Source organism: Xiphophorus couchianus, chromosome 11 (genome assembly GCF_001444195.1).
Source record: "Xiphophorus couchianus chromosome 11, X_couchianus-1.0, whole genome shotgun sequence".
Lineage (NCBI taxonomy): Eukaryota > Metazoa > Chordata > Actinopteri > Cyprinodontiformes > Poeciliidae > Xiphophorus > Xiphophorus couchianus.
The window spans coordinates 32,064,908-32,086,897 of record NC_040238.1 but is presented as its reverse complement, the minus strand read 5'-3'; the positions used below and the strand labels follow the sequence as shown (position 1 = coordinate 32,086,897).

The window sequence follows — 21,990 nt, the reverse complement described above, 5'->3', positions numbered from 1 at the left end:
AGCCTGTTCAGTAAAACGTTATGACCAGTGGTGTTCTATTTCATGTGTGTCAGCATGACCATTGGTATGTTTTGATTCTCATCTTAACAGCTATCTATCTAGATAGATAGATAGATAGATAGATAGATCATCACGAACCATACTCCTTACCAGTAAGTGGCGGTAATGCTACTAACAGTTTGTTGCCAACCGCCAGTAAAACCAACAAGAAGAAGAAGACGTCACCTGCTAATAAACACTAGAAGAAGAGAGTAGGCGGACTCCGCTTCGCTTCGTTTCAAGGTTATGGTGATAGAACTCTGTTTCTGTGGGCTTAGAGACAGTAGATTTGGATTGATATCATTGCAGGGAATCAATATGACAGCAAAACTTAATAGAAAAGCGGCGCATGGTGGATAAAATGTTAATAACTCTGTGCTATGTCTATATGTGGGTCCGTTTTCACAAGTGTTACTCGGTGCTGATCCGCAACAGTCTGTCCAGGCTGAGGAGCAGGAAGAACAGCCTCTGTCTCAGCTTCTGTTCCGGCTCCAGCTCGGTCTCTGCGCCCCCCACAGCTCCGCCCCCAGGACTCCACACAGCCGCTCCACATTTCCAGCAGCCGTTTCCTCCCGAGGACAATCTTTTCCTCCAGCTCGGAGACAAGGCCGTCTATGTCACGGAGGCTCAGGTTAGACATGTGAGCTTAGCTGGAGCACAGGTCGCTTTCTGCCTACTTCATGTTCTTGCGAGGAGGAGGGAACGCGCAATAATCTTCTGCTTTCATGGAGAACACAGCAGGTGGAGAAAGTAAAGTGTGTTTTCCAGAGGAGTATGGGTCACAAGATTAGCCCAGAAACATTCAGTACTTCAAAATTTAAACCTATAAGTTGACCAAACTTTTTACAGAGCAAATCAATGTCTTCTTAATGCTCAGGTTATTTGGTAATCGTCAGTTAAAGGCTTACAGATTGTGCTGAAATTTGCTCCGAAAAATCCAAGCGCATTATTTGCATTGATTATTGGTATTTGTTTTTATATTTCTGTGAACACTGATGGCTCAGTGACCATGAAAAACCCCGAGTCACTTCAGACATATTTGTTGCTTTATATACATAAAAAACTGCTGGAATGCTTGTTTTCAGAGTTTTCTGCTTTTTATCTGTAATTAGATGTTCACATACACCACATTCAGATCTGTCTTCTACACGTTTCATATAGATATTAATGTCTTGATTATTTGCTTAAACCCCTGTCACTCTGCATGCTCGCTCAGAGGCCATGAATTTGATTGTGAGGTTAATTAGTCACAAGTCTAAGTGGTAGTGTGTGTGTGTGTGTGTGTGTGTGTGGGCTTGCATGTTTGTTTGTTCTGGGCCCACACTTGCATGTTATTACAAAAACCTATTGTGGAAATGACTAGAGAAAAGTAGAAGTAATTATGGTGAATTTTGCTTTATTTTGTTAGAAGCAGAGAATAGGAAAATATCACAGGCACCTTTTCTTCACTGTTTTAATACTATTTTAGGCTTTTGGCTTCAGTTAAATCCTAAACATTGATGGAGTGGTTATTGTTTCATCTTTACAAAAAAAGATCACTTATGAAGAATAATTGTTCCATTGTAGCATGCATTCATAATCCAATTTTTATCATTTGGACTTAACTTTAAAAACTTTTCCATTTTTGTAATCTGATTCAAAGGCTATTAGACTGTTACATATACCTTAAGAAGACTTAAACCAGTCCACTATAAACCATCCAGCTAGCTGTGTAGAGAGGCTAGCTGGATGGACAAGTTGATACAGCTGCCATGTAAAACACATTAATACTCCACTTGAAATTTAGTTGACATTTATAAATGTAGTAAATGTATTTGTTTTTAACACCTGGTTGTCACAAGCTACAGTGTCTTTACAAAGCTATTCACATTTGAGGGTTTTTTTTCAAAACCCCGATTCATTTTTATTCCTCTTCTGTTGGGAGCCACTTTGTTGTTGGTGTGTAAACATTAATACATTGTAGGTTGTACTTGTAACATCACAAACTCTGATGATTTAACGGATGTGAGCCAAAATTCTGGAATAATCCTCCTTATTCCTTCCTGTGATGTTCCCCCAGGCGTGTGATGACCTCAGCCAATGGACTGTTCTTGGATCCTCTTTAATTGATGCTCAACGAATAGATAATATTTCATTCATAATAGAAGCTGCAGAGAACCAAGTGGGATATCCTCCTGCAACAAATAAGCAAGTAAGCGCCACATCTTTCAAATTTAAAAGTTACATGACAAGAACATGTGGATAAGTAGGTTACCTGAAAAATGAATTCAAAGGGTTAAGAAACAAAGTCAAAATGATGAGGGAAAAAAAAGAAAAAAAATCATCTACTACCAAAAGAACAATAAAATGCAAAGATAATGAGATTTTATTAAATAAGAAAGGATGCTACTCTGCCCGACTTTCTAACCAATATGGCCAAACAGATTTGCAAAAGCAAAGGAGGTGGATTAGCAGTGCTTGCCAATAACTGATGATGGCCCCCAGGACAGGTTATTGTGGAATATTCTCTCTGCTTTCCCAAAATTCAGCTGTTAACATGTTATGACAGTTGTGAGACTGTCGTAGTCTTCAGTCAGAGGCCTCTTCTGATTTGCTGCAAGATTGACTGCTACTAGAGATCTTTCCAGTCTACAGCATCACCAACTGCTCGAAGATTCTTTGATGATATGAGTTATAACATTTAATTTCCCCTTTGTGATAAATAAAGTATTTATGATTTGATTTAAATTGTAGATTTTTGTGTTGGAAAACAATTCAATTAGATGTTATTGTGTATGAAGGAGTAATAGGAGTAATTCATGTTTTTTTTCTTCTTTTTTTATGCAGGTGCTGAAGTGGTCTGACTACTGTTTCCCCCTGGCCTTCAGCCCAGGCCAGCCATTCAGGGCAGTGGCACAGACTAGTCTAGATAACTTCAGCCGTCTTGGGGTCGCTTTTATTGAAGATCGCCTTCAACTGGACAGTGGACTGGTGCCTTCAAAGATAGTCCGTATGTTGCCCTTCACTGCATTTTGTCATTAGCCACTAGTTGCAGAAGAGAATTACCACATGAAAAAATAAGCTGTTATGAGTGTTGTCTGTGCAACATGTGCAATACTTGATTGGCTTACTGGTGGGATTGTTCAAGGTAGGTCAGTAACCATAGTTTTTATCAGGTGTATTGGGGATATTAATTGTTAACGTGGTGTGAAAAATAACTAGTTTTCACTTACTCAGCTTGTCAGCCCCAACTTACCTTTATGAGTATGAAGATGTTTATTCTATAAAATCTAACTTGGTTGTTTATGACCTGCAAATTTTGGTTGTTTTATGACCAGTAAAAATGTCACATGTCAAAGTGTTTCCCATTAGTCTGGCAGAAGGAAACTGAACTTATGCTTCAATGTTTGGTTCAGAATGTTACAGCTTTGGGACAACCATAATGCTGCTTAGACTAGCACACTAAACCCAAGTTCGATTAAAGATTGAGGCGCAACTAAACTCCTTACTGAAAATTCACATTAAGGTGAGAGTTGGGATGTTTTAAAGTAAGATTTTCTTGAACGCTTATGACCTGCCAGTAACTTAGTAACCAGCAGTATTAAGTTATTGCAGTAACCAGCTGCAGTATATTACTGCAGCTGGTAAGTCAATATACAGATTGATTGACTCAACCAGAAAAAGTATTGTTTAATCCCGTTTTTTAACAATAACATTCTAGTTAATAAATCCTTGTCAGTCAAACACTTTTATTAGGCATATGCCAATGAGGGTATCGTGTATTGATTGTTTTAGACTGTACCCTCTGGGGTCAGCATATCACATCAGGGTTGTGTGTTGGATGTTGCTCAACTTTATATAAACTGGGTAAGGTTGTGCTCGGCTTGCCTATTCAATCCTAGTTGTACCTTCATTATATCACAAGATGTCGCTGGTCTTTGACCCAGTTGCTACAAATGTAAACAGCAACACTCTGCATTTATAGGACTCTGTGAGAAATATTTTACTATTTAAAGCCTTTGTGTACACAGAATGAAAACTTTATGTAGTAGTGGGTTCATCTTTTAAAATCATTTAAGTGGTTTTATCATGTCAGTGGCATTTTAATGGGTTCTGCAGTGGGTTCAGATTTTTATCGGTAATGACACTAACTCACATTGATTTTGTTTGTAAATGACCACAGAGTTTTGTGTCAGTAGCATTCTCATTTTATCCTGATCTTGGCTTAAAGAATCGTCTGCCTGAAGGGCTGTTATTTTACTGACTTGTTCAACATCTTGTTGGCTGGAAAGCTAATTTCTGTTTGCTGATCCTTAGGCGGTTAAAAAGAAAACAAGTGAAAAAGACTTTCACACATTTTTTTACTCACTTTGTTTGTATTTCTGCTGAAAGAACCTAAATATTGTTTTAGGAAGCATCCATGTTTGAAATCTAACCTGATGATAAAAAGAAAATATATTTTCTGTCATACCTTTAAATGTCCCCATGTTAATTTATTCTATTGAATATCAATATGTCATATGACTGACTATGATTGATGCATTTTGGCTTTTTTTATGTAGCTGTTTTGCTCCAAGACAGCACTTTCAGTAAGGTGTTGGAACTGCAGTGTCTTGAGAGGCCACAGCCTGTGGGGGCGCTCTTACTTTCGTCCACTACTCCTGAGGAGGGTCTTTGTGAGTCAATCTCTCAGCTGTTGCCTGCTGACCAGCAGAACCTGCACTTCCGTAAAGGTAGTCTCCTGTTACCCCCTGAGGCAAAGAAGAGGCTGCAGGAACGGCGGGGATCAGAGCCTCTGCCCAACTCTCAAACTGTTCATTTGGAATCCCATCATCACCACATGGAGGGCTATGGACACCACCTTCATCTCTCCAGCTGCCATGAATGTTTAGAGCTGGAGAACAGCACCATCCTTTCTGTCAAATATGCCTCGGCTGAGAACATTCCAGATCTACCTGATGACACCTCTGTGGGGGTGGATAGTGTGGATGGGTGTCTGGCTGAACTAGAACATGATTCTTCAGGGTTTTTTGGAAAAGCACCAAACATTCTTGTGTACACAGGTGGATGTGAGGAACGTTTCCAAGCAATTTATCAGCTTTTGTTAGACTGCATAAATGTGGAAAACAACACTATTTATCCCCTCCTGCAAGAACAAGTGCTAAGTGACCCATGGCTGGACAACACCAGGCTTCTGGTTTTGGCAGAAGAGGAATCATTGACTGCTGAGCTTCAGACCCGCTTTCTTACTTACTTAAGTAAGGGTGGGAAGGTGCTAGGGTTGGGCTCCGCTTTGTGCCCAGCAGGTCTCCATCTGGAAGTTAAGGAAGAACAATGCCTCCAGTGTAAGAAGTTGATCTTCACCAGAGAAGACAGCACAGAGCTGGAAGCAACCATTCTGGCAAGTGGAAAGGTCTACATTCGGGATCCTCAGGGAGGAGGGGAAGTGGAGCTCTGGGGGGAGCTGAGAAGTGACGTCGCCAACCAGAGAGAAATGGTTATTGTAAGGCTAACCCATGGAGCTGACGGTGGGGAAGCTGTCTTCTGTCAGGTAAAGATATTATACATAAGGAGTGCAAATGTTAATGGTACAAATTTTAACATCAGGACAACAGTTGCATGTTTTCAGGTTTTATGCTGCTGGGTTGGAACCAGGTTGGAAGTGGACCTTCAAAATGCAAAATGTTTCAAAATGTAAAAGACAAGCTCCCAAAGCTCCTGTTCACAATCCCCGTTCGACACTTTTAGGAGAATCACATTCATTCTAAAGGTGTTTAAGATGGATGGGAGTGGATATTTACGAGCCAGGCAGGGATTGTGAAGTGCAGCGTTGTTCTGTTAAACAACCCACTCTTTGCTAAATAGGAGACAATCCTCAGTCTAGAATGATATTGCTGCTAGGTGTCCATGTCCTCAGCAGAATTAAATTAAAATAATGGTCTTGCTGTATCCAATTTAGCTTTGCTTTGCACCTCAAAAACAGAAAACAGTTTTACATTTTGCATTTGCATTTGATTTTGACTTTTTAAAACTACAGAGTTAAACTTTTGATCAGCTGTTTGCTCCTGTGTTTTTTTTTGTTTTTTGACATTTTACATTTTGAAATTTAAGTTACAAGCAAGCTGGTTATGATTCACCAGTGAACCTGATTCGGTAACTTCTCTGGTGCTAAGGTTTTGATCAGGAGAGTTTTTGATTTGCTAAGATGCATGTAATTGTAAAGGTTTGTTAGGTGTTGTATCTCAGATCATCTGCTCTTATTTTTGCTACCCTTCAGATGCTGTAGCAGTAGGCAATGAATTCTAGTAATAACTGGTACAATGATCATAGAGCCACACAAATCAGACCAAAAAACACAAATATCAGACAGTAGGGAAGTTACTTTAAATGTATGCTCCATACCATAAACACATCTTCAGAAAGCCTTCCCTTTATTCCTACAAAAGTGTGACATAGAGCTGTTAGTACAAATTTAGTGAAACATTCCTGCTTTACTTTGACTGGTTTTGTTTGCATCTGATAAACTAGGAGAAAATTCATTGTGCATTTGCGAGTTTATTGCATTTTATTGAAATACAACTTGAATGCTCTTTTCAATTGTCAAGACATTGACAATTTTACCCATTATGTAGCCATAATTTCCAGCAAATATGACCAGAAATTTATTTATTTTTACTTTATTATTCAGTCTGGATCATGTGGCAAGGGTTCACATACAGGAAATAAGCCCTGGCTGGAGTTTGGTGCATTTATGGTGTTCAAGATAATAATGTATATTTTAAGCAAATAAAATAAATCACATAAAATGAAATAATTAAAGCAGACTAAGGAGGCAATCATCCTGGAAGGAAGGGTTCTAAACCCAGATGGAGGAAAAGAATATCACACCAGCTGTTTCAGTGTCACTAAGACATCAAGGGAACTAAATGTGTCAATTTTTCCAAACTCTCAATATTAACTCTCTTCTGAATTTTTTGATTTTGCAGCCCTATTTTCTACTTGATCTGTTGGACTGTCTGTTAAAAGATCATTTTAATCGTGATATGTGTATGTATGTTTCTTTAGGTTCATTTTGACATTGCGTCCTACTCAAAGAAAATGGATTCAAAAGATTTCGATGAGCTGAAGGTCAGCAATGCACTGCGATATGAAATTTTGACAGAAGTCCTTAATTCCTTGGGAGTCAGCTGTGAACCAAGCCAGACTCCTGCCCCAAGTCCTGTCTACCTGCTGGCCACCTCCCAGGTATGTGACAAGTGAAAATTTTCCTCACTGTGAAAAAGTGTCCCACATCATTATACTATGGTATAATGAATTTTTGCCAGCAAAGGAACTAAGCTTGGGATTCAGAGTTTTTCTGGCTTCTATGTTCGAGTCCATGTGCATTCAGAATGTGAGCAGTTATGTTTATGGACACTGTGAACAGGAGTGTTTCAAATGCAGATCACACTGTAATTGGAAGATTGTTAAAAAATCTAAAATAATTAAAAAATCAGAGAAGATAATTACTTTTGCTACTTTTTATTACATTACTATATTTTTGTTCTCCTCCATTCCCATCTTCAAGTACAACTAGTGGTTAATTTATTCTTCTGATATTTTTCATAGTACACAGATGGAAACAATCTGACTCACTAAGTCCATGCAAAAATCTGAGCAAATCTGCAGAGGAGTGACAGCAGGCCTGTCTACAGAAGGCTTGTATAAACATGAGAGGGCAGTGAGCTAAAGTGTCATCAGCCATTTTAAACATACATTTCCTTCCTGTTCAGTTTAGATAATTGGTCTTAGCTCCTTCTAGTTTTTTTTCCTTTTTTTAACCTTTAACCTGAATATTGTGCATATCATTGAATGCAAATGATTTATGGGCAATACCCTGAAGTTTTTTCTCTATTAAAATTATTCCTCTAAATAATTTATCTCCACAAACTCTGCTTATATTGCTCCTTCCTACTTAACCGCCACTATCTAACTAAACCTAGACACATTCACATTCCACTCAGGATGCCAAGGAAAGTTTTCTGAAGTTCCTGGACACATGGGCGGATGAAGATGCTATTGTTCGATTCTCCAAAGCCTCCTTCAGGGTAGGCCCTGAACCACATGAAGGTCCCTCGGACTTTCTGTCCTTGGTCACAGAATCCCAAGAGATGACCCAATTTGTTATGGAGACTTACTGCAAAAATCTGAAGACCAACCATCTGGGAAACACCCTGCTCTACACTGAGGTTACCACTTCTACCATGAACCTGCTGGAAGGGTAACATCAATTTTACAATGCTTTTTAACACCTGAAATGTCTGTTCAGACCAGGATCTGTTGTTTCATAAAGGCAGTGATTTTAATTTATTGAGTAAAATTCTTTCAAAGCTACGGTTTATTAACTGATCAGAGCCAGACTGTAGCAAACCATTGAGTCTGAAAAGAAGATCATTAAGGCTCAGCTTTCCCTTCATTGGGACTTGTGCAGTTCTGGGGTCAGGGAAAGCACACTTAACCTCTCTGCAGACCCCAGAGCATGGTATGACTCGAGTCGGTGCAGCTTTTAATGATAAATATGAATACATTTTCTAACAGTTTGCTGTGAGTTAGGGCCCAAACAAAGCTGTCAGCTAATCCCCTGGTAATCATTACTGACTTGAAATTGAGAATTTAATTTTATTTCATTTCAGACAATGAGAGAAAAAAATATTTTTATATATAAATAAATCTAAATGTCTGTTTTCAGATGTGCTTCAGCATTTGATACACAAAGCAAATACATTTAATAATATGGCAGCACAACCTTACTTCATAAGTTCAGGAGGTGTGAGCAGTTTGCATGTTTTTTTTCCCATCATATCGCAGATGTTTTTACTACATGGTCTTATTATGACTTCAGGTATCAAATATTTTACAAATTAAGTACTATTGTAAATAATCCATCGATTTATTTATTTTTTCTTCTTGATTATTCAGTCATAGGTGTTTGAGGAAAAATACAAAGATGACATCAACACGCTCAATTGCACAGATTAATATTAGGGATGTACAATATTAGGAAAATAAGCAACATGTTACAGTGAGGGTATAGTTTCTTAATGCCCTTGTAAAACATTTTTAATGCATTAAAAGATCTGAAAACATGATGTCATATTCAATAAAACAGTATACTATTAAACTGTTAATCTATTTCAGTAACTCAGTTCACCAACTCATTATATAGATTAATTACACACAGACTGATATTTTAAAGTCTTTATTTCTGTTAACTATAATTATTTTCTGTTTACATATAATGCAACCCAATATATAAGCTTATAATATTTTGTCAAACCAATTTAAAAGCACATTTTTTTAAAACAAAAATGTGGTTTTAATAAAATATATGTTTTATACTTTCTTAAAGGATTTTATTTCAAGAAGGTACTTTTAATCTGATAAGAGAAACTTATTGGATGGTACATTCTAATTCATTGAATTTCAATATTACTGCAGTCCAGAATGTTGATTATGTTGATCAACTTGTGTTTAGAAATCAGGGCTACACAATTCATTGTGTAGCCCTGATTCACAGACAGTTGATGTTTGAAAGGGACCTTTATGTTTTTAGAATGGTGCTGATGTTTTTCACTTTACCAGACTTACTGATCATGTATAATGACACACCCTTTCCTCCCTCTGTTGTTTTTCTCTTTAACTGTGTATGTTCTTTCATACACTGCTAAAGGGATAGGCAGGCTGGAACTAATTTATTGCCTCAGTGACCTTTCCACAGCAAATGGACGTTGCTTCTAGCCTCCTTTGTTTGCATCCACACACATGGGTAGGGGTGGTGTCTTGAGTGGGTCAGTCGGGATGCAGGTGGCATCAATTAAAACTGTCAGAAAGTTTGAAAAATGGGCTCTGGAGCGGCATTGAGTTGATTGGAACAGACATAGTTGTCATTAAGGTTATAGGGAAACTAAAGCTGGGTGAATGAGTACAGCAAATAACCCCAGATCTGCTGCTGCAGTTTGATTTCACTGACAGGGCTACAGATTCCAGATGCCCCTCTCAAGCAACCCTTGATTAATGTTATTATTAAGAATCTTTGTTTCATGTCTTCCAGTATTTGCATTGATGTATTGATAATACTGGATATTTTCAGGCAAGCCCTCTTTTTTGGCACATATACAGTTTTGAAAAGAGCTAAGCTGGACTCGCAATGTCAAATTGAGCTAAATGTAGCATTTAGCCAGTAGTGTTGTTCGAATAAATATTTAGGTAAAGACTAAATTAACAACCTGTGAAAAATCTGCCATCCTGTAGAAAACCTTTTAAAAATGAAACTCCTTATATAGAGGCTGGCAATTTTTCAGATGGCTGTAAAATATATTGCATGACTGTGTTGTCCAACAAGAAATATAAAGTTTTGAGTGGTGACTTCTGCATTATAGGAAATTATTAAACCTTCAGATAAAAATACTCCTGCTCTCATGGTGCATTGTGTCTTTGTTTAAGGAGAGGAGTAAACCACAAGACATTTAATAAAGATTAAATTAAAAATCCTCCAGCTGCAGCTGATCCAGAATGCTGCTGCTGGCGTTCTCACTAAAACCAGGAAGATAGAGCACATAACACCAGTTTTAAAGTTCCTACACTGGCTCCCTGTAGCTCAAAGAGTAGACTTTAAAATACTGTTGTTATAGTTTACAAATCACTGAACGGCTTAGCACCACAATACATTAAAGATCTGCTGTTGTTGTATCAACCTTCCAGACCTCTCAGGTCTTCTGGTTCTGGTTCTGCTCTGCATCCCCAGAACCAGAACCAAACGAGGAGAAGCAGCTTTCAGCATCTATGCACCACAAATTTGGAACAAACTTCCAGAAAACTGTAAAACAGCTGAAACACTGACTTCTTTTAAATCCCAACTAAAAACCCACTTGTTTAGAATTGTATTTGAAATGTAATCAATTACAAATTTATTGATGGAACTTGATTGCATTGTGTTTCTGTGTTTGTTATGATGTAAAGCACTTTGAAATGCCTTGCTACTGAAATGTGCTATACAAATAAAATTTGATTGATTGATTAATTGATTGACACTATGTATCTGGGAAAAAAACAGTACCGGTTTTATCATCTAGAATTGGTTAAGACTTTAGAGAGATGATGCATGCAGCTACAAAATATCTCTTAACTCTTGACCACAACATCTATTGCACAACATTACTTTGCTCTTCACTGTTACATGAAGAATGTTTAAGCCAATGATGTCATTGGACCAAAAATTCAGTTTATTTTCTTTGAAAAGGTGAGACTTGTTAAAAAAAAAAATGGATATAGTGCAACTTCTAGCAGCAAACATTTTAGCCAAAGCTGTATAACCTTAATGTCCACACAGTAGTTTTATTTTTCTAGTTGAGTTTAGTGTCACAAACATCAGGTAGAACATAAGTGTTTTTCATAGCAACGACTTGACTTTGGTAAATGTGTCTCACTAGTAAACTGAATGTTCACAGTAACATGAGTGTTTAATTCATCTGTCATATAAAACCTTTGAAACCATCATTCTTGATTAGGGATGCAAACAATTAATCGACTTATTATTAGTTGCCTAGTAATTGATTATTAGATTAAAATTGCTTCTAATGGATTAACTAATAACATCCGCTTAGACCTTCTATCATCATTGTAGATTGGTTGCCATCCAGCAGACACTCTTTAGGGAAGGTTTTCTCTAGTGGGGTTCTCACTTATGTTTGTTGACGTCCCAAAGTCTTAAGAATGCCTTGTAACCCTTTCCAAACAGATAGATGTCTATTACTATTACTAATTTTATCTATTACTAATTTTTCTTTCAATTTTGACATTTTTTAGATGATATGTGACTTTTTAATTTCTGTCATCAGATAGCTTTTTTTGAGAAGCCTTGTTATATCTGCAGATGAGATGATTGTATTGTGATAGAATGAGTTGTACTGATTTGACTCCATTTTAGACGAAATATAAAACATGCAGGACCCGTATTCTCAAAGAATCCTAAGACTAAATCCAGCTCCTAATCATGTCATTATAGGAAAAATCTTAAGAATTTATGGAATTCTACAAGAATTTTACATAAATAAGATAAGTTATGTGTATTGTTTAGGGCCTTCAAGAAAAAGCTTTAACGTGCATCTCGTGCATTACAGTGCATTACAGATGTAATGGTATTTGTATGAGTTACCAACAAAAGTTGATGCTTTTATAGAATTAGCATGTTTAATGTCTTTCTGCACTGACATGTCTGGTGCACTTCATTGAGCTCAATCTCTGCCCCAATGGTCTCTGCACAATAAAGATTACATTAGTAATAAGTACATAGTGGTAATGTGTTGGTTGATTTGGCCTATTTATCTCATTAAGGTTCTGTGACGATGGACACCTTTTAGACAATGAACAGGTTATTTCTACAATGCTCACAAATTGACATGAGCATCTTTAGGCCGTTATCGAGACAAAAATACTGTTCAAATAAGTGTAATAAGTAAGTATTACACTTCAACAGACCATCTGATTTGTCAATTAGCACCAGAGCTCCTAGGTTTTTTAGCATTTTTTTAACATTAAGAAGCTTGACATGCCAGCCAGCTAGTTGTAGCTTCAGCATGTCTCTAATTGGCAGCTTACTTTATATACTTTATAACAAATATGTGGTTTTATGGCGATTATGCCTTGTCTTTATAAAGTGTTTCATTAATATGCTTTGTTTTTTTATTTGTGATATGGATTGAAAACTAAAGTTATGTAGTTGTTGAAAAAATGTAAAATATTTTCTGCAATAAATAGATGCTGCTGGTACTGAGTTGAAGTAGAAATATTTATTTAGCAGAGAGTGCACTTGGCACATCCACAAAGTATAATGATTCTTTTCCTGCTCTGCTAAATTTGATCCTTATGCCTGGAGCAACACTTGCACTGCTGACTTCTACTCAAACTGCTAAGAAATCAATGAGGCCCCTTTTACAAATCTGTTTTGTATATGATCTACGCAAAAACTGACCGACATTTTTTAGGCAGGATTGCTTATTTTGAGAACACATCTTGTGTTTAAAAGCTATGTTTTCTATCAACATGGCTTTTAAACAGTTTAATCGTGAAACAGAAAGGTTTTGTTTTAACACAAAATGTTTGTTTTTTTCTTTGTTTGTGTTGTTTTCTTAAAGGTTTCCATAAAGAATTTTGATTCCTTAACTGTAGCAACTTGTGTAGCATCTTTGGTCAATCAGTTCTGGCCATCTTGGAGCTTTGCTTAAAGGGGCCTTGCTTTTTATGGAAGGTCACCTCTAGGCTGTCTAGTGGTCTCCACTGGCACTGGCCTTCGATTGAATGTCTTTGGTGATCCCCTCACTTGGACTCCTGAACTAAATTGTAAGCAATTAAACAAAATTCTAGAAGATTAAAGATTGGCCAGTAGGAGAATCTCATGGTAAAAAGCCACAGTTTCACAATATTAACCCCAAGATAACGTAATTAACTTGTTTTTATTGAACACAAAAGGACCAAATATTTCCATTGTTCCTGCTAAAATAATTTTATTACAGAGACAGTATTATTGTTAATTAAAAGCACCTAGATTAGACTTTTTGCAATCAGCTGTTTCATTTAACCATAAGAATAGATTACCATTAAGTGTTTTTCTTTTAAAGATTCTTAGAAAAAGCAGGAGTTTGGGGGCAAAATTTGGGTACAATTTGAGCTGAGTCGTTGCTGTTTATGCATAAAAAGTGGGCCAAAATAATTTCAACAACAAAAATCTTTCAATCTGCACAATACCCAGAATCAGAATGAAAATATTTTTTAAAAAAGAGTTTTCTTTTCAGAAGATGTTTTATGCAAAACCTTTATGCAGCTTTTTTTTGTTTTTTTGCAGCGCTAGTGGCTCGTATTTTTTTGACAGTAGGCAGACAGGAAGGAGGGTGAGGAGATGGGGGAAGGCATGCGGCAAAGGTCGTCGGGACCGGGAATCGAACCCGCGACGTCTGCGTCGAGGACTAAGGCCTCCAAACGTGGGGCGTGCTAACCAACTGCGCCACCACAGCACGCCCCTATGCAGCTTTTTACCTGCTGTGAAAATGTGTGGCAGCCACTCAAATTTTCTCTGTGGAAAATAAGAAATTACACAGCACCAGAACTCACCATAGTACACTGACATTTGACTCTGTGCAGTGTTGTTTAATTTGAGCATCAAGCTCAATGTTTTTCATGATTTTAATCTTATTGTTTAAACTTCAACAATGAAATTGAACCACATTTATTCCCATACAATAAAGTAACACACAAAATAAATAAATATAACAAAACTAAAATGAGGGGGAAATTGCCATTGGATGTAAACAGTACATTTCCTCAGTTTTTGTCACATGTAGACATAAATGTGATCAGTCTGTGTACAGCAGGGGTCTCAAACTCGCGGCCCGCAGGCCAACTGCGGCCCTCGGGACGATAGTTTGTGGCCCCCGCCTTAATATGAAAGTTTAATGTTAGTGTGGCCTGCGAGTTTGATATCATTGGCACTTTTCAGTGTTGTGTGCAGAGCTGAACGAACTTACCAATCACGGTGGAGTATATTGCTCTTGGGGGCGGGACATCGGCCGGGCCTATTTGCATTTTCTATTTGTCATTATTTGCATGCGGTACATGCGCAATTTCCGCGGCCGCTCCCGCTTCACGTGCTTCAGCATCCAGTCTAGACCCGGAAGTTGCTGATCAGTGTAACGTAATTAAGGTTAGGCGCTGTAACGCTTGGGTTGTGTTTAAGGGAGGAGAGGAGGCGGCAGATTCGTCAGGACGGTCAAAAACTCACAACCACACTGGTACTGGGAATTCCACAGTGTTGTCCTTTAATAAATACGCTCTTCACCAACCTTACAAAGCCCGGCTGAACAGCTGCTATATTATCAGACATGAAAATTAAGCAGCGTCCAAACAACCCGTAACATTACTAAAAAGTTAGGGAGCTAACATGTCCGTCTAGCACGTTTCTCCCACGCTCTCTACAGAGAAGCCGTGGCGCATACTTGTGACGTCATTAGCAATACTAGAGTATCTTAAAGAGACACTACACAATTACGGCTGTTACAGCACCTGACTATGGCCAAATATGGTAATAGGCAATCAGAAAGGTTCGGCTGAGGAGACCGTGTGTGTGAATGCGGCCCAGCCTCACCCAGACTGTACCTCCAGCGGACCCCGAGTAAATTGAGTTTGAGACCCCTGGTGTACAGAAAATGCATGTAAATATTTCATTCTCACTGAAAAAGAAAATGGGATGGGATCAGTAGATTAACTCTAAATAGGTCAGAATTGATTCCTAAGGTGGAGAAAACGTAGAGAATCACACATGTCCATAAATAGCTGCACAAAGGAATTCCTCAGTTATTCCAGCTTTGGGCATGTGTCTTTATGAATAGAAGGCATCTGCATTCTGTAAATGCGCAACTTATATGTGAAAAAAACTCCCGTTTAGCCAGTTAAACTATGCTTTTCAAGTTGGAGTTCCACCATTCAGTTTGAATTCTATGTATCTTTTTGTTTGGTGTGATAAAAAACTTTGAGGCACACATTGCATTTCAGTGGGTGATATTGCATTATAGTCCACTGCCATGCAAGGTGTATTCGTATATCCAAAAGAACTGAAGGCCATTTATCAGTAGTGGTAGTGGAGCAGCCATCGCCCACAGATCACTTCCATTAGAAAATTCTAATTTTAGCTGTTCCTCAGTAAACAGGATTATTTTATTTAATCACATTTGTGGATTAGATTGTTCTTTATTGATCTGAATAATCAATGTAAATGTGCTTATGAAAAGAAATCTTGTTTTAAGGTATTTTCTGATGAAAAAGCAATCATCTTAAATTGAAAGTTAGACCTTTGGCAGTGTCCGAAATGTGGAAGCAGTTGCTAGAGAATGAACTCCTTGCTGCATTTAAACCGAGCTTAAACTCACTAAAATCCCACAGATATAACGATTCTAAAGAGGAGCTATTTTAAACCCTCAGACTAATTTCTGCTTTCACTTTTTCATCTTCCTTCCTCCTGCAGCTGTGTTCAGCTTACCACCCCACCCCCACAACCCTTGCAGGCCACGCCACCTTCAATTCAAACAACACTTCTGTGTCAAAACACTTTATTTCTTCTTGTGAATATACCATTGACGTATGCTTTTTTGCTTTCAATGGACTGTTGGCTAATCTTACTGCATATAGTATAGATAATGTCATGGCATTTTAATGAATTATTTGACCTGCAGTTAAGTATAATGATAACTTCTTACCCTCTACTCTAAATTTATTGGTCTATATATGTTCCAAGTACAGACACAAACATGAACATTTCCTGTTTTCTGAAGTTTTGTCATAGAAAGGTTATACTCTATAGGCGGCATCTGGTCTTTTGAGTAGACTTATCTGCGAAGTGAGCTTTACTTGGACCAGTCTTAAACTGATCAACCAACCTAATCATCATAATGACCTAAAAGGCTATGGCTCTCTTGGTCTTTGCTCACCAATAAATTGCATTTGCCTTAATCCCATTTGGAAATGTGAGATTGTACTAACATTTTTTTTTAATTTGATAAGCTCTGCACATTAGTGAGGTTAAATCTGCAGTTCAGCATCAGCCTCTTGTGTATTTTTTTGTTGTTGGTGACAATTCTTCAGTAGCTACAAAGCAACTACTCACCTTCATTGTATGTTTATTATTATACAAATCAAAATTAAAAATAGTGTTAAGTTTTGTTATAATAGAAATTCAATTTCCAACATGTCTTCAAAATAAAGCAAAACAAAAGAAGCACAAAGAGTTAATTGAAGGTGTCATGAAGTCAGATGTCCTAATAACCACAACTATTCACTGGTTTCTCACAGGATGGTGCAGCACTTACCTAAGAACACTGGTTTGATAGCAGTAGCTGCTCGACAAACACAAGGAAGAGGTTAGTGCTAAACATGCAAAAACATCTTTTACACGTAGTGTTTTGAAATACGTTTATTTTCTTGCTTTTTCAGGCCGAGGCAGAAATGCTTGGCTCAGCCCACTAGGCTGTGCAATGTTCACAGTTGGGGTCCAAGTTGAGCTGAACTCCAAGCTTGGTCAAAGAATTCCTTTCCTGCAACATTTGGCTGCTTTAGCCATCGTGGAAGCTGTTCGCACACTTCCTGGATATCAGGTATAAGCTCAGCCCATCTCTTCTAACACTTACATTAATGGATTGCTGTACAGCGTGAAGTTCTGTTTGACTACCTGTTTGATACCTCTGCAAACCACAATGAGCTCAAAAAAATGTTTTTTTACATGAATAACATAATGCGTAGCATGGTAACAGCAATAGTCACACTTTGACTTTATTTAAAAAGGGACAATGTACACCAAATGACTTAACTATTTAACATGAGCAGACCGCTGGCACTTCAAGATGAGAATAGAAATCTTAAGAACATTTAAGAGTCAAAATAAGTAATAATCAATAAAATACACAAAGGAAAACTTAATCCAACAATATCATCACATACAGACATATGATATTATACAAGGTATGTTCAAGCTATGTCGTAAGGCAAAAAGCTGAATTGAGACAATTTTGATGGCAAAAATAACAGTGGGGCATAATTTAACGAAGTTATCAAATTAATCAAAGATTTTATAATAAATTAATCATAGTTGATCATATTTTATCTAATGTTAATATTTGACACAATAAAGTTTCCTAATTCTAAAAAATTTTGCACAATGACGGAATCAGCAAATAAGCACAATTTCTATCTCAGTTCAGTGGAAACTGTAATGTTACTTTACTTCCATGGCTTGCCTTCATCCAGCTGTACAATGGCAAATGCAGTTACATTCAAAATGTCATGGCTTGTAAGTGGACAGTTTAAAACTTCATATTGATACTAAATCATGCAACAGTGTTGGGTGAAAAACTAATGGTAAATAGTAAATTGACTGTATTTGCATAACCCTTTACATGGTTTCCCCCAGAAAACTTGCTAAGCCCAGTGGTCAGGGCGCCGAGGCTGTCCACCATGTTTTTCTATTAAAAGATGTTATGTTGACAGGAAATGTAAAAATATTACTGGGTAATTATATGTTACGGGAAAACATCGCCAGTAAAACAATAGTTAAACCCACAACTAGTCTTAAAAACAACACATCAAAAAAATACAATTAAAATGAATATCAATTATTTGCACTTTTGTTTAATCCAAATTAAGTCAGAGGCTCCATCAGGCCCCCCAAGGCTTCAGGGGCCCATAAATGCTAATATTTTTACACAGACCACAGATATATAAATGTAACGTTTATTTATTGAGATTATCAATGCTGATAAATTTGATTTAATGGTTTCAGAATACATAAATTAAAATATTTTAAATTGTTTAACATTTAAATGTAAGATTTTAAGAAGCTGGCAAGTTTACTTCGTAAAAGTTCAAAGAACAATATTCATAGTTAAATTGTTTTGTTACCATAGCTGCAGTCTGATGCTATGAGTTTAATCTTTGAGTTTGAGCTCTTATCCTAACCCATGGAATTGATCTTATCCATATATCAACTGAATTGTTGATGTTCTCCTTCATTAAATACATTATTATAGTAATAGAGTAGGTTAGCCAGGAAATTGACTTAAAACATCATTTAAACTGGCAACTTGATTTTTTTTTTTGTATGTTTTTGTTTTGTTGGGTACTCTTTTATTAACTTTAACCATGTTTTAATGTTCATCAGGAAATAGATGTGAGAGTGAAGTGGCCCAATGATATCTACTACAGTAACCTGATGAAGCTTGGAGGAGTTCTGGTAACATCGACTTTTGTAGGATCAACTTTTCATCTGCTTATAGGTAACAACCCAGGGCCGTTAGCAACATTGTCTATGGCTATCGTAATACACAGACATCATAACAAACTACTTCCCTCCTCTCCTTTTTTTCCCTTTTTCCTCTTTAACATTTTGCCTCTAGGATGTGGCTTTAATGTGACAAACAGCAACCCCACAGTATGCATTAATGACCTGATCCAGCAGTACAACACACAGAACGGCTGCAGCCTGGAGCCCCTCAGCTGCTCTCAGTTCATCGCTCTCACTCTGAATTGCCTCCAAACTCTCATCACCAGTTTCCAGCAAAGAGGCCCAGACGCTGTTCTGCCTACTTACTATAAAAGATGGCTTCACAGGTGTGTGCTGCAAACTACTGCCTCTACTGCTTTATTCTCAGTATTCCTTACTGAGAAAAATTAGATAGCCATCATACATGAGCTGCTTCCCAAAACTTCTTTCCGATGAACTGTACTATTTTGCCTGGAACATCTCCAAGCAAAACCCCAGCTCCTTTCAATGTTTAAAAATTTATGGAGGGGGAGAGAGGAGAGAAAGATGTGCAAGTGTGAGCATCGTTCTAGAAACTCCTCTGATGCAGATATTATCGAGCAGAACAAGATATAACCTTTTCAAACACACTCTAGACCACAGGTCTCAAACTCCAGTCCTCGAGGGCCGCAGTCCTGCAACTTTTAGATGTGCCTCTGCTGCACCACACCTGAATAGAATAATTAGGTCATTAGCAAGGCTGGGAGAACTGATCTACACAAGGAGGAGGTAATTAAGCCATTTCATTCCAGGGTTTTGTACCTGTGACACATCTAAAAACTGCAGGACAGCGGACTGGAGTTTGACATCCCTGCTCTAGACGTATGTAAAAAAAAATCTGATAATCTTTCTGAAGAAAAAAGAATTATGCTAGTTTGTGCCGGAAGCAATACTGTCAAACAATAACATTTATTTAAATCCACTTCACTCTACACAGGATCATTAGCAGTAGCTCATTTATTGGCAACAAAAGAATAAATATGATAGAATTCAGTGTTCCCAGTTAATAAAATAAGTATTAAACCATATCATACTTCTGAAATCTACTGGTTGCAGTAAGGTGTATCTTTTGTATTGACTCACCTTAAAACAGTTGATCAAGTGCTGTTTCCTGTGTTCTTGTTGAAATCAATCAGTGTTGAAATGTTATTGATCCTGCATTTTTAAGTAAAACTGATTACTTTGAAAACATGAAATTCAGACATAGTTTGATTAGGATTTTGGAACCTGAAAAGAACATGCTGACTTTAAACTGTCTTTGTTTTGGCCACAGTGGGACTCAGGTCCGTCTGTGGAGTGAGGAAGGACCAGAAGCGCAGGTGGTTGGTCTGGATGACAACGGCTTTCTCCAAGTGTGCAGTAAAGAGGAAGGAATGGTCTCTGTGGAGCCTGATGGAAACTCGTTTGACATGTTGAAGAACCTTGTGGTCATGAAGCAGCACTAGGATAAGCTGCTTTTATTCCTAATAACTTTCTACTCACTGAATCAACACCATCATTCAGTGTGAAAGAGGTTTGGTCGAGTAATATTTGGAAGCCAACAGGTTTTTTTAGACATCTGACAAAATCCATATATGCTCCAGTTATATAATGAATTTGCTAAACCTTATTACATTTGCTTCCTGTTTGGAAGGACTACTTTGTAAACTGTTTTTGTTTTTAAAGTGACCAAAAATAGTTGGACCATAACATGAACTTTTTATGGATAGTTGTGGTGGTTTATTTTTGTGTTTTTAGTATTTCATCAGCTGAAACCTGCAGAAAGAAATTGGCTTTAACTGACACTGAACAAAAGCATTTCAAAAAGTTGGATTTTGAGCAACCTAAAAATACTGGAAGTGTTTGAGAACCACAAACACTTCCAGGTTTTGGGGAAGGAGGATGGGTCGTCAAATTGGATGTAATTTTGTGAGAAGTAAAAATTCTGCCTGCACTTTTTGTGCAATGTAGCAACCTGCAAGAGACGCAATAAAAACAATCTCTGTTTCTGATCCAATCACATATCCCCTGAAATGAAACAGAGTGAATGGTTGCTAAAAATACTTTTATTTTACCCAAAAACTGTTGCTACTCCTTAAAGTACAGGAACAAGCAGCTTTATACAGCACTCTCCACAATTACAGGCACCACTGGTAAAGTTTTGAAAGAAAGGTTAAAATGAAATGTTATTTACGGTGCCGTGTTGATCCTTGTTCTGATCTCTATTATTACTCTTTCTGTAGAAAAGTACTTCAGCTAAGCTGCTCCTCTCTTACAGTCACTGCCTGCACTATGATTATCAGCACACGTCTGTGCATGAGTTTTCCATTTCCATTTTTTAAAACAAAAGTGAGCACTTTTCTTCCTCGTCATGGGAACACGAAGTAATGGATTACTTATTAAAACATTTTAGATATTTAGATCAACTTACAAAAAGTAAAGAATACCTACAAAACTGTCACATTTATATCTTTAAAAACTATGCCACTAATTGTGGGTATTTTGTTAAAATGGTTATTTCTAAATACTTTTTCCTTTGAACAAAATAAAGACAATTAAATGACATGTTTATTTGGGGTCCCAGTCATTTATTGGAACTGTGTATTGTCTGGGTCACTGTTGTTTCGAATTTTTTATTTTACCAGGTAAAACCAACAAATGTAGCCAGTCTGTTATTTTGCAGTAAATTCTGGAAGAAGAAGCCTCCTTCTCTGAAATGGGTTGATTTTCGTCTGTTACTGTTGCACAGTAACAATAAATAATGCAGCATGTGCTGTGATGACCAAAAGCTAAATAAAGTTTTTTTAGACAATTGTGTGTCCTAAATTTTCTTTTAGGAGAACTTCTAGACACATACCTGATCTCAGTAGTTTTCACAGCTCTCAATAGAAAACAGCATCAGATATTTAACCCCAGATGTTTTAGTCATTTGAGAAAACGGGAGATCCATTTTTGACCACTGACCCCTGATGGGCGTACTTAAAACCCAGTCTTCCAATTTAAAGCAAATCCTTTTATCACTCACCCAATCAGGTCTATGGATGTTGTGGCAGCAGTTTTTGAACAGGATTTACTGTCATCTCCTTTTTGCTTAAATGAAAAGGAAGAGCTCAGCA

At 37.3% G+C, this 21,990-nt stretch overlaps 1 protein-coding gene across 2 annotated transcripts; it reads left to right on the top strand.

The window, feature by feature from the left end:
• Positions 1-225: 225 nt before the first annotated feature.
• hlcs (holocarboxylase synthetase (biotin-(proprionyl-CoA-carboxylase (ATP-hydrolysing)) ligase)) lies at positions 226-21,686 on the top strand. 2 transcript variants are annotated; one of them, XM_028032493.1, is made up of 11 exons: positions 226-670; positions 2,099-2,230; positions 2,866-3,028; positions 4,581-5,569; positions 7,084-7,263; positions 8,022-8,278; positions 16,894-16,961; positions 17,035-17,195; positions 18,755-18,869; positions 18,990-19,203; positions 20,169-21,686. In XM_028032493.1, exons 1-11 carry the CDS (start codon positions 389-391, stop codon positions 20,338-20,340), a joined length of 2,733 nt encoding a protein of 910 aa, XP_027888294.1. In that variant the 5' UTR covers positions 226-388; the 3' UTR covers positions 20,341-21,686. The 2 variants fall into 2 exon arrangements, with proteins under 2 accessions (XP_027888294.1, XP_027888295.1); XM_028032494.1 differs by lacking the exons at positions 226-670; positions 2,099-2,230 and having other exon boundaries at positions 2,895-3,166.
• Positions 21,687-21,990: the final 304 nt, after the last annotated feature.